Raw genomic sequence first — 17,587 nt, 5'->3', positions numbered from 1 at the left:
TGCGCTGGCAGGTAGAAATATCTTGTTTTGACTGGTAAACTGAGCAAATTTGACATGGAAGTCGCTGAGGGAGAACAAATATGGAACAACAAGATGTAATTTTTACAGAGGCTCTTTTCCAACCATAACCACACTACAAGCCATCCCAGACTTGAACTAAGGGGTCCTGAGGTCTGAAACCAAAGCCACACGAGGTCCACTGGGCCTTGCCCCTGCCACAGGCACAGATATCTGTGATTGCACAATCAGTTAACAGCAATATTCTAGTGTCAGTGTAAGGGGAAAGAGACAGAGTATGAAAAAAAAAGGTCAAAGAAAGAGATTTCTCAGCTCCTACACACAAGGGAAGGGAAAAATGCTGAACACAGAAGAATAACCCTTTTCTGTCTGAATAACATTGTAGCAACATCTGAACCACCATGAAACGCAAACCTGCTTAGAGCAAACTCTGATTCTCTTGCAGACCTGTAAAGAGGACAGCCTTGAAGAGCTCTGGTGTCTTATATGCAATGGGAACAGGAACAATGGGTTTGAGCTATGGAATACCGATTCACTGAACAGCTTTATGCTTGCTACAGGGCTCTGCTTTCTAATGTATTTCACCTTTTATGCACATGGAGTTAATTCCTTTAATGGGTTTTGTGCCACTGTCGAGTGCAGCATTTGTTTAAAAGCACTCAGCCATTTTCATATACAGTTTTTAACAGGTGCATGCAAATATACAAGCTTTCACATGAACTGTCCATATGTGTGTACATAGCTAATTACATCCCCTTTCATGGGTTATCAGCGAAGACTGAACCTCTGACTTTCCGCATCAAACTTTAGCCCTTGACCTAAAGGAACTACATTACATTACATTAGTAGGCTCTGATTCCCTATGTGAACCAGCCTCTAGAAAGAGAAATGACATACTTAGCCATTGTGTTACATATATAAATAAAGCCTCTGTACCTTAGTTTCCCCAGCAGCAGAATGGAGGTAAAAATATTGACTTACCACGTATGGGGGTTGTGAGGTTTTAGTAAATTAAGGATTGCAAAGTGCTTTGAGATACTCTCATCAAGAGGCAGGTGAATATTTTTCATTAACACTTTTCAATTTTTAAATGGATTCACTTTAGCTGTTTTTTTGTTTGTTTGTTTGTTTGTTTTTGCACTCCTTCTGCATTAGCTTTCTGGGAATAGTCTGGTAGGTGAGCTTGCTGGCAGGTATGTGCATGGAAACAGTGATTTTAAAGCAGATATTAGAGAATATTCATGGAAAGTGAATTTAAAACTCATAATTGAGAGCATTCAAACCAGAAATCTGAGTCTAAGAATGTCACTCACCCAATCAGGGAACAGAACAACACCATGTGACTTATGAGGCCACTCAAAACAGCTCATATTTTGCATACTGAATAATCACAACAAACTGCTTATGACCAATCTACAGACCAAGAATCATTCAGCCAAAAACCTTTAGTAATGAATAAATGTTATTAAATCACAAACTGTTTATAAACAGCTTGTGAACGGAAACAAAAGGCAAAAGTCATGGAAGAAATGCTATGTTAAAAATTATTCACCTCGCTCTGAATAGAACTATATATTCGGTATAGACAAAGGCTTATGTTTCAAATTTATGAGTCAGGTGATACTAATAATAGTAATTATAATAATGTCTTACCCATTTATAGACAGCCATCGTTCTAAAAGAATCCCAAGGCACTTTATAAACTACAGCACAGGTAAACAAGAATCAATTAAACCACCACTGAAATGCAGCCACCCAGGGTTGGAATGAAGTAGCAGTAGAACAGAATAAAGCCATGGTACCCAACTGTTTCAGACAGGAAGTGAAGAGGAAAGCATCAGGCGATTTAGGGAGGTGGGATGCAATTACTCAAAATAGAATTTGGCCAGAGCCAGAAAACAAACATCCTTTCCTACTGCTGTAAAAAGGGTATTGGGCTAATTGATGACCACAAGCATTCAGGACCTCAGTTTTATGTCTAATCCAGAAGATGGCACCTCTCACATGCCCCCTAGCTACATAGTAGGGAAGAGCCACCTATTGAATCACCAACCCAACTTCCTCAATTGCCAGGGTTTTCCTTGCACATCACTCACCATGTTCCCCACGCGGCTTGGCATGTGAGACCCCAACATAGGCCTGGCTAGAGCCAGCAAGGGTGTAATAGCGTACATGTGTGACCTGAAAACACCATTCCCCTGGCCAAGGCCTAGTAGTACAAGAGCCAGACTGAGAGGCAGGAGAGCACGGCTCTGCCTGGGTGTAAGAGTTTGGGCAAGCCACCTAAAATTCTTTTAACCTTTCGGTGCCCAAGCTTCTCCCCATGAAATGGAGATACTAATATTTACCTTATAAGGGGACTGACTCCATGAACAGCGACACCATGCTAGAGAAGTCCCAAGTATTATCCCAGGATGGACAAAGGGAGCAGTCTCAGGTATCTTGGCATTAATGTATAACAATGTGCCTAACTCCTTACGCTACAACACCACTACAGCGAAATATTTTCCAGCAGTCAAACTCTGGGCAGTGAGGGCTAGATCTGCTGTCTCCCTCCCTCCCTGCTCCTGCTGCATTCCCTTCAGCCAACATGGTGGCTCAGCCTTCCAGCACAGTCACTTCAGGAGCCCTGAACTACTGACGATGTTTCGCTGCAACACTTTATGCATCAGCAATCATTTATTTTTACTATTTGCGATTGCAGGTGTCGATGTTGCACAGTTTCTAAAGGGAATGGCTGAGGATGGAATTCCATTGAACTCCATCCTTCCCGCTCATCACCTGAGAAGAAAGTATGAGCAGGTGTGTGTGACACAGAGGGGAGTTTGGAAGAATAGAGAAGTGTGTGTGAGAGGGAGGGGAATTTGGGTCTATACTGGTAGTAGGTGAGGACAAGTGTAGGAGGCTCTGAGGGGGGGACGGAGGGGAATTTGGGGTTGTAGTGAGACGGGGAGGACAGGTGTGCGTGTGTTTGTCTGTGCATGTCGGTGAAGGGAATCTGGATCTGTGAGGAGAGGGGTGGAGACAGTTGTGCCTATCTGAGGAAGGGGAAGAAGGATCTGTGAGCAGAGAAGTGGAGACAGGTATGTGAATCTGAGACATGGGAACTGGGGATCTATGAGCAGAGATGGAGACAGGTGTGTGTATCTGAGGGAGGGGAGGGGGATCTGTAATGAGAGGGGTGAGGACTCGTGTGTGAATCTGAGTGAAGAGAGCAGGGATCTGTGATGAGAGGGCTGAGGACAGGTGTGTGTATCTGAAGGAGGGGAGAGGGGATCTGTGATGAGAGGGGCGAGGACAGGTGTATGCATCTGAGTGAAGGGAGCGAGTATCTGTGATAAGAGGAAAGGGGACAGTTGTGTGTATCTGAGGGAGGGGCAACAGGATCTGTGATGAGAGGGTTGAAAACAGGTGTTTCTGTGTGAGGAAGGGAATGGGGATCTGTGATGAGAGGAGCGAGGACAGGTGTGTGTATCTGAAGGAGGAGACCTCGGATCTGTGAGTAGAGGGGTGAGAACAGGTTTGGGTATCTGATGGAGGGGAACGGGGATCAAAGATGAAAAGGGAGGGGACAAGTGTGTGTGTGTGTGTGTGTGTGTGAGGGAGGGGGAATGGGGATCTGTGATGAGAGGGGTGAGGATAGGTGTGTGTATCTGAGGGAAGGAAGCAGGGATCTGTGATGAGAGGAAAGGGGACAGGTGTGTGTATCTAAGGGAGAGGCAACAGTATCTGTGATGAGAGGGTTGAAAAGAGCTGTGTCTGTGTGAGGAAGGGAACAGGGATCTGTGATGAGAGGGGCGAGGACAGCTGTGTGCATCTGAGCAAAGAGAGCGGGGATCTGTGATAAGAGGAAAGGGGACGTGTGTGTATCTGAGGGAGGGGCAACGGGATCTGTGATGAGAGGGTTGAAAACAGTACTGTCTGTATGAGAAAGGGGAATGGGGATATGTGTTGATAGAGGCAAGGACAGGTGTGACCATCAGAGGGAAGGGAGCGGGCATCTGTGATGAGAGGAAAGGGGACCGGTGTGTGTATCTGAAGGAGACCTCAGATCTGTGACTAGAGGGGTGAGGACAGGTTTGGTTATCTGAGGGAGGGGAATGGGGAACAATGATGAAAGGGGAAGGAACAGGGGTGTGTGTGTGTGTGTGTGTGTGTGTGTGTGTGTGTGTGTGAGGGAGACTGGGGATCTGTGATGAGTGGGGTGAGCACAGGTGTGTATCTGAGGGATAGGAGCGGGGACGTGTGATGAGAGGGGTGAGGACGGGCATGTGTATATGAGGGAGAATGGGGATCTGTGATGAGAGAGGTGAGGACAGATGTGCGCATTGGAGGGAAGGGAACAGGGATCTGTGATGAGAAGGGAGAGGACAGGTGTGTGTATCTGAGGAATGGGAGTGGGGATCTGTGATGAGAGGGTTGAAAACAGGTGTATCTATGTGAGGGAGGGGAACGGGATCTGTGATGAGAGGGGTGAGGACAGGTGTGCACATTGGAGGGAAGGGAACAGGGATCTATGATGAGAGGGTTGGGGACAGGTGTGTGTATATGAGGATGGGGAATGGGGAACAATAATGAAAGGGGATGGAACAGGTGACTGTGTGTGAGGGAGGGGGAATGGGGATCTGTGATGAGAGAGGTGAGGACAGGTGTGTCTGTGTAAGGAAGGTGAGAGAGGATCTGGGATGGGAGCAGAGAGGACAGGTGTGTGTATCTGAGTGAGAGGAATAGAGATGTGTGATGAGAGGGTGGTAAAGGTGTGTGTGTCTGGGTGGGGGAGAGCGGGGATCTGTAATGAGAGGGGAGGGCACAGTTGTGTGCATGGGTGAGAAGGGAGCAGGGATCTCTGAGGAGAGGAAAGGGGACAGGTGTGTGTAGCTGAGGGAGGGGCAACGGGGATCTGTGATGAGAGGAAAGGGGACAGTTGTGTGTATCTCAGGAGGGGCAACAGGGATTTGTGATGAGAGGTGAGGACAGGTGTGTGTATCTGAGGGAGGGGAGCAGGGATCTGTGATGAGAGTGGTGAGGACAGGTTTGGGTATCTGAGGAAGCAGAACAGGAATCTGTGATGAGAGGGGCGAGGACAGGTCTGTGTATATGAGGGTAGGAAATGGGGAACAAAAATGAAAGGGGATGGGACAGGTGTGTGAGTGTGTGAGGGAGGGGAACGGGGATCTGTGATAAGAGGGTTGAAAACAGGTGTGTGTGTGTGTGAGGGGGAAGGGGGAGACCCGGGATCTGTGATGACATGGGAGGGGACAGGTGTGTGTATCTCAGGGAGGGAAACCGGAATCTTTGATGAGAGTGGTGGGGACAGGTGTGCATGAGGGAGAGAGGGAGGGGAGCTTGTATCCGTTATGAAAGGGTTGAGGACAAGTGTGTGCATCTGAGGGAGGGGAACTGGGATCAGTGGTGAGAGGGGAGGGGACAGGTGTGTGTTTCCAGGGAAGGGAGCAGGGATCTGTGATGAGAGGAAAGGGGACAGTTGGGTGTATCTCAGGGAGGGGCAACAGGGATTTGTGATGACAGGGGTATGGACAGGTGTGTGTGTGTGAGGAAAGGGAATGGGGGGAACTGTGATGAGAGGGTTGAGGACAGATGTGTGGGTGTGAGAGCGAGAGGGGAGCTGGGATCTCTGATGAGACTGGAGGGGACAGGTGTGCGTATCATAGGGAAAGAAGCAGGGATCTTTGATGAGAAGGGTGGGGACAGGTGTGAGTGAGGGAGGGAAGGGAGCTGGGATCTCCGATGAGGGGGTGAGGACAGGTGTATGTATCTGAGGGAAAGTAGCTGGGATCAGTCATGAGAGGGGTGGGGACAGGTGTGTGTGTCTGGGGGGGAACAGGGATCTGTGATGAGAGTAGTGAGGACAGGTGTGTGTATCTGAAGGAGGGGAATGTGGATCTTTGCTGAGAGAGGTGAGGATAGGTGTGTGTAAGGGTGTGCTGGAGGGAAGTTTGCATTTGTAATAAGGGGCATGGGAAAGGGAGCATAGACTGCGGCATTCTGATGTCTTTGAAAACCAGGACCCCATAAACTGTAACTAATTCTCCTTGAGGAAGTGTGAAGAGAGATCGGAGCAGGAGAGGCTGCTGGACCTCCATGCTTTGCAGTGTAGGGATTTGTATTTATTCCTTAAGGACCCCCAGTCATTCTCTCTTCACCTGAGATTTCCAAACACGGTACGCAAATTCCCTGGAGTGGAAAACCCAAGAGCCCCTGACTTTGTGGGTGGAAGGGGGACATGGAGAAAATCTTGCTCTCCCTGGCTTCAGCCAGGGAGGGCTCCCCCTTTCTCTGTTCTCTGGAAGCAGGGCCATCTCCTTGAAACTCTTGTGAAGTTTTGGGCATAGATGCACCAACTGAGAGCAGCTAAGTCACTGTGCTTAACAGGGCTCCTCGCGCCATTTCCTGCATCTCCTTCTCTGACCTGGGGCAATACCTTCTTAATTTGCTTTCTTTTGCTTTGGAGTTAATCCTTCCAGAAGTGAGAGGCTAAGAGCACTAACTACAGCCAGGCACTGTGCAGGATGCTGCTGTGAAAGCTTCCTGCCTCCCTTCCCCCTGCCACCCCGTCACACCTTCTCTTCTAAGAAACAAGGCCTGTGCACCACTCTATCAGTGTGTCCCAGACGTAGCTTGCTGGATCCCATACAACTGGCAACTGAACTTCTGATGCACGCTTCGCCAGCTGGTCCAGTGCTGGGAACCTGCCCTGTGCCCTCAGCTCAGCCAAAGCACCCTACTCCCACCCTCTCCCCTACCCTGTTCTTGCTATTTCAGTACTGAGATCTCCCCTCCCCACAGACTGACGTCTCTGTCAATAAATCTTAGTCCTCCCCTGTAGCACCCCCTTCTATTCCAGTATGGGGACCCCCCGCACAGTTATAACTAGGCCTCTCAGGCTGCTCTGCAACAGCGCCCTGCTATTCCAGTCATAGGACATATCCTAGTGCTGTCAAGGCATCTTGGACATCCCGAGCTATCCCAGCTATTCCCACAAGGCCCTTCCCTGTACTCAATGCCCCTTTGCTATCCCAGACCATCCCCTGAGCAGATATGCTAGCACCCACTCCCAGAAGAAGCCAGGTGCCAGCTAAGAACTAGGCAGCAACCATCCAACTCAATGAAACTGTCACTCAAGCTAGTGAGATTTAGCACCTGAGCTCCTAAGATGTGATGCCACTGATGAGTCCACTGAGTCATGCTCCATTCTCCCCCACCACCCAAGCTCCATCTCCCCAGCTAGCAAGCTCTGGACAGCATGGTCCAAGTCTGGCTGTCTGGCTGGGGAAGGTGGACCAGGATTTGCCAGGAGCCCCTCTCCACCCCATTCACAGTTCGGCTGAACTGATGAACATGTCATTCCCTCTGCCATGGCGCCACCCCTGAGAGTCAACCTGCTCATCGGTCTAATGGGCTTCAAAGGGGGGAGTGAGTGGCTGATGCTTCTCAGCCACTCAGCTCGGCCCGGAGCTAACGAGGCATCTCGAAATTAAAAAGTGAACTGCAATCCCCAGCAGGCCTGTCCTCCTTTTGGCATTAGTTGGAGTTCTCTTTCTATCTCAGAGAGCTGGGGAGCAGTGAGCGGCATTCAGATCTGTCGAGGCACTGTGTCCTGGGTGGTGCACAGGGATACTGGGATGGGGAGGGCCTGTGCCTTAGGAAAGATGGTGTGGGGGGTCCTTTCAGTGAAGTCAGGCCCCCCGGAGAGATTCCCTTTGGGGAGTGTTTTCTTTTCTGGGGGGGCAGAGGGGAACTATCACTGATTGGCTGGTTTCTAACTCTCTGGCCACCCATTTACCTCACATCAATAGAGCAGCATGGAGGGGATACAGAGAAGATAAAACATGGGATACAGGGAGCGGGGAGAGGTAGTGTGTGTGTGTGTGTGTGAGGGAGGGAGGGAGAATTTGGGCTTGTAGTGAGAGGGGGCGGGCAAGTGTGTGTGGGAGGGAGAGGAATTTGGGTCGTAACTTGGGGCTGGTGAGAGGGCGGAGGGTGTGAACAGTAGTGGCTCTATCATCCCTGGTATGGATGGGGATACAGAGATCTGTTTGGAGTACCATGCAACAGAAAGTGGGATAAAATTGTGCATATGAGAAAGACAGAGAGCAGGACCTGGGGGAATTGGACTGTAATAAGGGGAGGGCAGGATGCTACTGGGCCAGAGAAAAGCACCGTGACTCTTTGAAAAGTCTGAGGTGTGCTCTGGCAGCTCCTTATTGCCAGGTCAAGGTGCAGCAATGGTGTGTGGGAGCATAGTGAGGGTGGACATGCACTAACAGATAATACCACAGGGATGACAAACTGGTATCACTGACAACTCTAGAGTGCAGCTTGGCCAGCCACAGCAGCTCTGTGCATGAGACCTGCAAGGGGAGTCCTGGTTGTCAGGAGGAACTGTACTTAGGCCCGGATCCTCTAAGGTATTTAGGCACCTAGTTCAATGGCTGTGAGGTAGCTGAATATTGTTGAGGTTCTAGGACCTTGTGCCTCCCTAATCTTTGGCATGAGGGTGGGGCGTGGGGTCAGAGCAAGCACAGATGCCCATAGGTCCCTGCTGGGAGCCAGCCTAACCCCTCTGATTGCTTGTGGGCCTGAGTTCTGAGGTACTTTCCTGGCTCCTACATATCCCTGGGAGAAGGGAGCCTTGCTCTCAGACAGCTTCTTGGATCTTACCCAAGGTGTAATTTTCCAGCTTCATCTACTATTTACGGGATAGGGTGGAAACCTCAACCCCTCCATGGCAGGGGTATGAATGAGATAGAAAACACAGTCATATTCATCCCCTGGTGTGACAGCACAGGCCTCAGTAGAATTGCCTCAGGGACAGATTTGGCCCAATGTCTTGGGGACCCAGATAACTGTGGGGACTGGTGCTGGTACATGGAGACTTTCACCTCCAGCTCACTAGGTTAACGATGACCGAGATGTGTCGCCATCTCCTGACTGCTGGGGGACCCTTACATGGTCCTGAGGCTCAGTCTAATTCCTACCGCTACAATCAGTTCTCTTATTTCAGGCTGTGCAGGGACAGACGCAGGGGACCGAACCATCCAGAGATGCTGAACACCCCTTTCAATCCGAGAGTGGCAATGGCACCGTGTGGGAGAAGTTTTCACTGCCTGCTCAGACTCGGAGCCCCGTGGGGCTAGTCTCTAGTGCTATTGATCCCTTCAAAATAGGGGAAAGAAAGGAACTGAGCCTTTTATAATAAAGTTGGGAAAGCAACAATTAAACACAGGAGTGGGGGGCTCTCTCTTGTTCTCTGCTTTTATTATGGAGATCCAATGAGCACATTGCAAATGTAGGTGGAAAATCAGAGATCTTCTCATAGGTTTTAATGTCAGAAGGGGCTGTTATGAGCCACTGGTCTGACCACCTGCATTGCAGTGGTCACAGCACATCACCCAGCAATTCCTGCATCAACCCCAGGTCTATTCTTTCAAACCAGCTAAAGAGGGACAGTGTGCGTCATGGGGTTGCTCTGCTGGATGGCCACTCAAGTGGGACAAAGCACCAGATCTGTCTTTCAACTGATCATGCATGACTCCCTGCCCGCTCTGGACCCCTGAACCATGCTCCATGGGGAGACAGGATAGCCAATCCTCCACAATCACCACTGCCCTCACCCTCCATCCATTCATGTTGCCCCTGCACAGAGCTGGATCACCTACTGTGTTTTACTGTGTCCTAATAATCCCAAAGGCTTACTAGGCGGTTTTCTTGCCATTTTTATGGCATCTCTGAAGTTCTCCACACATAAAATGTGATTGCACCAACTTCTGTGACTGGGGCCAGCCAGCTAATAGGGAATGCTTTGTGTTTCCCTGATAAACCTTTTTCATCAAACCCTCCTGTATTCCAGATTCAAAGAGGTTCCATTACCTCCTGCTCGCTTGCTGAGCGCTGCTACCCTCCCGAAGCTGTGTCCATTGAAGTGAATTCCAGGATGTATCACTTTGCACTGTGAAAAAGTCATTTTATACGGGAGAGTCTCTCCCCACCTGAAGCCCTCCTTTGGGCTGGTCTACACTGGGGGAGGGGATCGATCCAAGATACACAACTTCAGCTACGTGAATAGCGTAGCTGAAGTCGAAGTATCTTGTATCGAATTGCCTGGGGTCCACACGGCACGGGATCGACGGCCGTGGCTCCCCCGTCGACTGCGCTACCGCCGCTCGCTCTGGTGGAATTCCGGAGTCGACGGTGAGCGCATTCGGGGATCGATATATCGCGTCTTAACGAGACTTGATATATCGATCCCAGATAAATCGATTGCTACCCACCGATACAGTGGGTAGTGAAGACATACCCTTAGAGTCTGCATTTCAGCAGCTGATTATACTGCTCCTGCCCTTCTGAAAATCCCATTCCACCAGCAGTGATGAGAGACAAGCATGAAAGTGGGGTAGAAAGAGAGTCTGTGAGGTGGAGGGAAGTCTGAGATGATTGATAGATAGAGCGACCATAGCTAGTTTATGGAGCAGAGAGAACCTGGGATGCTTAAGGACTGATTCAAAGCTCTTGGAACCCAGTGGGAATCTTCCCATTGACTTCAGTGGGCTTTGGATCAGGCCTGTAATGGGAGACCTCTGTCCCACACCATCATTGGCACATTTTCCCCTTGAAACCAAGAACATGAATCTGCTTTTCAGCAGTTGTCTCCAGAAGGGCCACTCAGTCCTCTGCAACTCCCAGAACTTCTGAGATAAACTCCTACCTACAGGGAAAGGGAAATTATCACCCAACTAAGGCCAAAAATAACCAAATCAAGGTAAGTCCAAGCGAAAGTGCTCCAACACTCACAGCATAGTCTAGTTCCTACTATTAAGTGGGCGCCAATAAATACCCACCGATGGGGCTTCATGGCCCTGTAATTATTTCCCCACCCACCCAAAAAGGAAAAGAAGCCCCCTTTCTCTCTTCCTCTTTTTTAATGCCTGGGGGGCTGGAAAGCTTTGCCCGTGGGAATCAGCAGACAGGAATGTCCCCTACCAAATGGCAGTGAGATCGCCATCTCTGGAAGGAATATTTCATTCTGCATCCGTAGCAGGAGGCACAGAGCATTCCAGAGAGACCACGTTAACTTCCCATACCACATCAGCTGGTGTCCTGACAGACAAACCATCAGCCTGGCCAGCGGATGGTCTGACTAACTCGGGGACAAACTGCAAAACTCTCTGTACGCAGGGGGAGGCTAGCTACAGCATTATACCATGTGGCGGAGGGAGCAGAGGGAGATATCCAGTGAGCCAATGTCACAGTGAAGCCTCTACAGAAATGACAGAGTCCATGATATACAGACTGTAAGGTTGCTGGGGTTTTTCTTAAGCTTTTGGCAGCCCATGAGTGAGGTTAAACCCAGAGCAACACAGTTTATCCAACTGCCGGACGGGCTGTTACAGGGGTCAGCAGCCAGCGAATGATCCCAGAATGCCAAACACCGGGACACACATACTGGTAGAGAAAGGGCGAGAGCAGAGGAGAGACAGGGGCAGGGGGAGCAGAGATGTGAGAGAGAAAGGAAATGGGGAGGAGGCCAGGGAGAGCACAAGGAAGGATTTATAGAGAGAATGACAGACAGAGAAAGAAAACTGCGGGAGAGAGGGCAAAGGAAGCACAAGGAGAGAGAGCATAGGAAGTGGGGGGAGGGCAGAGCAAACAGCAGAGGAAGAGAGAGTGGGAGCATGGAGAAGGGAAAATCTCACAGGTTGATACATGTTGCTAGCAGCTGAACAGGTAGCACCGACATATGGAGCAGTTGGCCTCTAGTGCCTCTGCTCCATTTCCTCCAATTGCAAACTACCCCAGCGCGAGAGAGAACATGGATCACCATACCTCCGAAGTCGGGTCTGAGGCGGACGTCATACCCCTTCAGCAATTTGTCCACAATCTCTTTCACCACAGAAATATTCCCAGTGGATTGGCTGAAACAGAGAAGAAGAAGAAGTCCTTGTCATCGTCCCCACACAGGAGAGGCATGTGGAGGGCCTAGGCAAAGGGCAGACACATTCCCTGGCTTGCAGGCTGAACCCTGGTGTGCATGCACAGATGCACACACACTCCCTGCCTCACACACGAGCTTTTCCTCTCACAAACACCCCCTCCCTGTCTCTCTCCCAGTCGTAGACCTCCTCTCTCACACACACACATGCACTCACTGTCTTGCACACACACAGCTATCCTCGCACTCTTTCACACTGCACACACCCTATCAAATACAAGCCCAGTTGGAGGCTGCTGGGGATCCCATGCTTTCAGGACATTCATGCAGTTTAAAAATCCTGTGAACCAATCCCTGGAGGGGGTGGCACACAGGGGCTACTAAATGGGCACTGTAGATACTCATTCTCTTTCTACCACTGCGCACACACACTCTTCCCCACTTACTGTCCCTGTCACATACACCCACACTACACTATACACTCATACCCTCCATCTTTGTCACACTCCACAGCCTTTCAACTTCCTTCTCACTCACACACCCCTTGTGTTCTCTCATACTGTACACACACTCACTCTCACACACTGTACACAAATCTGCATCTTCTACCATACACACATTCAGGGCTTCCACACTCTAGTCACACACACACACACTGTATCTCTGTCAAACACACAAAGTATACACAAATTTGCCCTCTCTGTTACACACTTCCATGCGCTGCCTCCCTCTGACCCTGCACACACACTTCATCTCCAACACAATAGCCACTTTCTGTCCCTCACACACACTATATACAAATCCAGACTTCTCACACCTAATACACACTAAACTCCCCATGATATTCACTCCGTGCCCAACCACATTCATCTATACAATCTCCTTTTTGCATTCTGTGCAACCAGGCATTCTCTCATGTTAGCCACACACCAAAGAACTCTCCCTCCTACACACACACCATAGATCTATGATCTTTGGCCTCTGCGAATAAATATTACACAGCAGCTTCTAATATCTTCTTAGCAACACAGACCTGGAGAGAGAGAGAGAGAGAGAGAGAGAGAGAGAGGAAGAGTCCATCTTTGGCTCGGTATGCCTAGATAATGATATTTTCCCTACCAAGCCCTGTGTTTTCTATCTGGAGGTTAGGTAGCCTCCATTGCTACTGGAGTTCCAATTCCTTCCAGACATATGAACGAGAGGGCTCTCCTGCTATAAATAGTCCTAGAGGCAAGGAAAGTGCTGGTGGAACATTAGGAAGGAAGGAAGAAGCTACAAGAATGAAGCTCCATAATATATGTAAGTGAAGATTGTTTCCACTTGAGTGACCCCCAAACCCAACCATAGTCCCAGCTCTATCCAAGGAATAAGTCTTGTTTTCCAGAGAGCTTGGGTACACATGCCATCATCAAACAACATTCTTTGCAATCCTAGGTTAAACTCCAAATCCCATGAAAAAGACACATCTTTCAGGCCATCTTTCCTTCCACAGCAGATCCATCTAGGATGTAAAGGTGCAACACAATACTACCCCTTCCAGCCAATCTTGGTGTCTCCCTGGAGCTGGGGGGTTGTGTTGACATGTCCGCATGCCCCGGGTGGGTGCTTGTGCATGTCTTTGTACGCATCTGGCTGTGATTTATGCTTATGGATTTACTGTACGTGAACATGGATCTACATGGACATGAGTGCTCGAGTCAGTGTGTGTGACGTGTGTGCAGAGATCTGTATACACAGGTGTGTGTACGGACCTGGATTCTCATGCAACTCGATCTGAGTGCATGGATCAGCATATGGACGGCTGAGTCTGGGTAAAAATATAGATCTATGTATGTATGCTGTAAATCTGGGTGCACAGATATGTGTGCATGTATAATATATGTGTGTGTGTGTGTGTGTGTGTGTGTGTGTGTGTGTGTTCATTAATCTGTGGGTACAGGTGCATGGATATTAGCGCATGAGTCTGGGACTAGAAACATGGGTAAATTGACCGGTGTGTGCATGTGTTATTGATCTGGATGCATGAGCCTGTGTGTGTGCCTGGATTTTCAATGCATACACCTTCAACAGAATGTGTATGTGTGAACATAAACCAACATATTTATCTGGGCACAATCTAGGCACACAGATGAACTGTTCAGTGAATATGCTGATGGCCGTCTGTATATGAGATGGGTTTCCTATACATGTACCCCATTTATTTATGTATGTCTTTACACAAGTATACAGGAAAATGCAGATGTGTACATTCTCATACACTAGTCTGTGCATATATAGGTTATGGACATTTGCATAGATAAGTATATACCACATGCACATGTGGATTTATGTGTGTCTGTGCATGTATTTGTGCGTGTACATGTACACAACTAGGTGCATGGGTTTTCATATATGTATATAATAATCAAAATGCTTCAGGCTTATAGAATGCTTTCCTCAATGGAATTTACAATATTTATTTATCCCCACAACAAGCCATGAGGTCAGAAAATATCATTACTTCCATTTTACAGACAGGGAAACTAAGGCAGGGACAGAGTACACAATATACCCAAAGTCACACAGGAAGTCTGTGGCAGAATTGGGACTAGAACCCTGATGGTCCATTCTTTCCCACAAACTACAAGTATATCCCACCAAAGTCAATGGAAAAGAAAAAATAGGGCCAAGGTCTCCTGCCGCTCAATCCTGTGCCTGTACTGTAAGGCCATCCATCTTCCTCTGAACAAACAATCGGTGTAATTACACAGGATTTGTGTGTGTGTCTGTAGCTAAGAGTAAAATCTTTATGAACATGGGTCTGTATCCATGTAGGATACATAGACATTCAATGTGTGAATTGTATCTTTGGATATTGTACACCTGACGCTGAGGGGGTGCATGTGCACTGTACATGTATGTACACACCCAAATGTATGGATCCTGTATGTGTGTGCAAGATGCTTAGTGAGCACGGATGTGTGCATGTACATTACATGTAGGAATTTACTTTCATGTGTGTGTGATGGGTATGTGTATACAGTATGTGAACCTGAATCTATGCATATGCAGGTGTAAACAAACACGTGCATGGGCATATATGAGTGGGCAGGATCCACATGCGCATGTGCGTTTGCATGAGTGTGTATATTTTTCAGTGTACAGTGTATGTGTCATGCATTAAACAGTAGGAGGAAAGGGATGTGTGTGTGGGCATGGATCTGCACATGTGCATATGTGTATGCATCTGTGTCTTTGTGTAAATAGGGAACATAGATCTCGGTATATACACAGATGTATGTTTGTGCCTGGATCTGTAGATGTTGTAATGTAATGCAATATTATATATGCAAGGATGTGTGAGTATATATCTAATACATAATCACCCTGTCTATTAATGCACTGATGAGTGCATTCTATGTAAATGCACATATGTGTGAACTGAAAATGAGTGTGTATACACTTTATGTGTGTGTTCAGTGGACAAATACTTATGCATACATGCATAGATGCACTCCAAATACATTGTCCACTATGGATGTGTGTACATGTGTGAATGCATGGATCTCTTGTGTCCATATATATAGTCATATATTTGCATGTATGTATGCAATACATTACTAAGTAGGCATCTATGGACACATGCATTGCATTGCACATCTAGTATACTGTCCACAGTATATGTGATATGATATACTGCATGAATATACACGTGTGAGTATATATGATGCATACCTGCATAGATGTGTGTGTGCGCATTGGACATAAATACATATGGTTATATTTACATGTGTGCATGCAATGAATAAACCTGTATGCATGATGGATGGATGCATTGCATCTGTAATGTACACTGTATAGCTGTGTGAAGGCACACATGCATGGAAGTGTGTGAGTGTGGTTGCATGTGCACTGTGTGTGTACAGACACAGGCATGGCTATGTCAGGGGGTATGTTTGTTTTTGCATGTATCACTTATATATACAGACCGGTGCTTGTGTTTAGTTCCATCTCTGCTCGCCGGACACCATGTTCCCCAGCACAAGGCTTCATTTTGTCAATTCCCCTCAATTCGCGTCAGTTTCGCTTACAGTAGGAGACTCTGATGCAAACGAGCTGCGAGGTGAGCTCCGTCTGCAGAGAGCTTGCTCTAGATCCCATGCATGAGCACCCCTCCTCCCCCTAAAATGTAATTGACTAGGAAATAAGAAACAGCAGGCATCAGGAAAGCAATTTGGGGGAAAGACCCCCACCACCACTACCACCAAAGAAACCCAGCCCACTCCTTCAAGCCCCCCCATCTGTCCCTGCACCCTGGAAATCAAATCCTTACCTTTGCGCACAGCAGGCGAGACAAAGCGCTGCTAAAGCAGAGACAAATGCACTCAATCTGTCTGCCTGAAATCTCCACATTTCCACAAACACGATGGAGGAAAAAAAATGTTTGGAGGGGAGGGGAAGATCTTCTGAAATCCCCCTCCAAACAAAAAAAAAAAAAAAGAAAGAAAGAAAGAAAAAGAAAAGAAGAAGAAGAAGAAGACAACAAATAATTTCCTTTATTTTTAAAAAAAGCACAAGACCGTAAAAAAAAATATGGGGGAAATATATATTCCCCCTCCCTTCAGTGCCAGTCAAAGAATTCGCCTCTTCTTCCTTTCAGCATCCTCTCAACAAGAGACATCCTCTGGCAATGGAGAAAATCCCAAGAGAGAGAAAAATGAAATGTCCCCAAAATGGACTCAGCAAAATGTGGAATCAAATCTCACAGGTAAAAAAAGAAAAAAGAACCCGATCTCCCCTGAACTCTCCACTTTGATTATTTTCCCCCTGCTATTTTGCCATCCAGTTCTGCAGATGTTGCATGGCTCCTGTTATCCACCTTCAGAGAAGAGGAGGAGGAGAAAGTGTGTGTGTGTGTGTGTGTGAGTGAGTGAGTGAGTGAGTGTGTGGTTGGGTGGGGGGGTGAGAGTTATCTAGCAATGCAATTTTATTTTGGATTTCACCTACCCTTTACTCATCTGTTTGCCCTCCTCCTCTTTTTTTATTTTATTTTATTTTATGAGGGGGGGCTTTCAAGCCCCAGGGTGCAATTTTATTTTATTTTACTTGCACCCTGATGCTGGTGACGTGGATGGATTTTGTGAAAGGGTTAAAAAACAAACACAAACAAAAATAAAAATCCCTGTATGCAGAAAGAATTGCTCTCAAAAGCAGAGCTGCATGTCTCCTTAATGCTGTTGCTGCAGCTCCTGTAGAGTTTTGCTGCTCATTGCAAAGTCACAAGAGGAGGGGAGAAGAGAGGGACTTTTGTAGATTGGGTAAAGGAAAAAAAAATCTATGGGCAAATTAGGATCCTGACGTCATGGCTGACAACATTAACCCCTGCTGGTTTGGAGAGGGGATTTTTTTGGGGGGGGGAGGAAATGTTTTGGGGGGAGAGGATAAGTCTGGAGGAGAGACGGTTCAGTCGACAGAGCAGATCACTGCCGTGGCCATTTGAAATAGCCTGGTGAGCTCACGAAACCAAACCTTTTCCTTCAATGAGAGCACGGAGGAGAAGGAAAAGCACGAGTGCGTCTCTCTATCCCATGGGGCTAAGAGGCCTGATAGCATTCCCAGGAAGCCTTTGGGGAGAATTCC

The 17,587-nt window shown here is 47.8% G+C and overlaps 1 protein-coding gene across 1 annotated transcript in view; it reads right to left on the bottom strand.

Moving 5' to 3' along the window:
- Positions 1–16,391, bottom strand: part of GABRQ (gamma-aminobutyric acid type A receptor subunit theta) — a 95,526-nt gene extending 79,135 nt beyond the window's left edge. The window contains exons 1-2 of the mRNA XM_054040737.1: positions 16,281–16,391; positions 11,863–11,951 (exon numbers count right to left, since the gene is read on the bottom strand). Coding sequence (XP_053896712.1) covers positions 11,863–11,951; positions 16,281–16,360 — 169 coding nt within the window. The 5' untranslated portion in view covers positions 16,361–16,391. The remainder of the gene's footprint in view (positions 1–11,862; positions 11,952–16,280) is intronic.
- Between the last annotated feature and the right edge of the window lie 1,196 nt (positions 16,392–17,587).

The sequence above is a fragment of the Malaclemys terrapin genome, chromosome 9, assembly GCF_027887155.1.
Source record: "Malaclemys terrapin pileata isolate rMalTer1 chromosome 9, rMalTer1.hap1, whole genome shotgun sequence".
NCBI lineage: Eukaryota > Metazoa > Chordata > Testudines > Emydidae > Malaclemys > Malaclemys terrapin.
The sequence above is the reverse complement of the archived record's forward strand: the minus strand, read 5'-3'. Positions and strand labels throughout refer to the sequence as shown.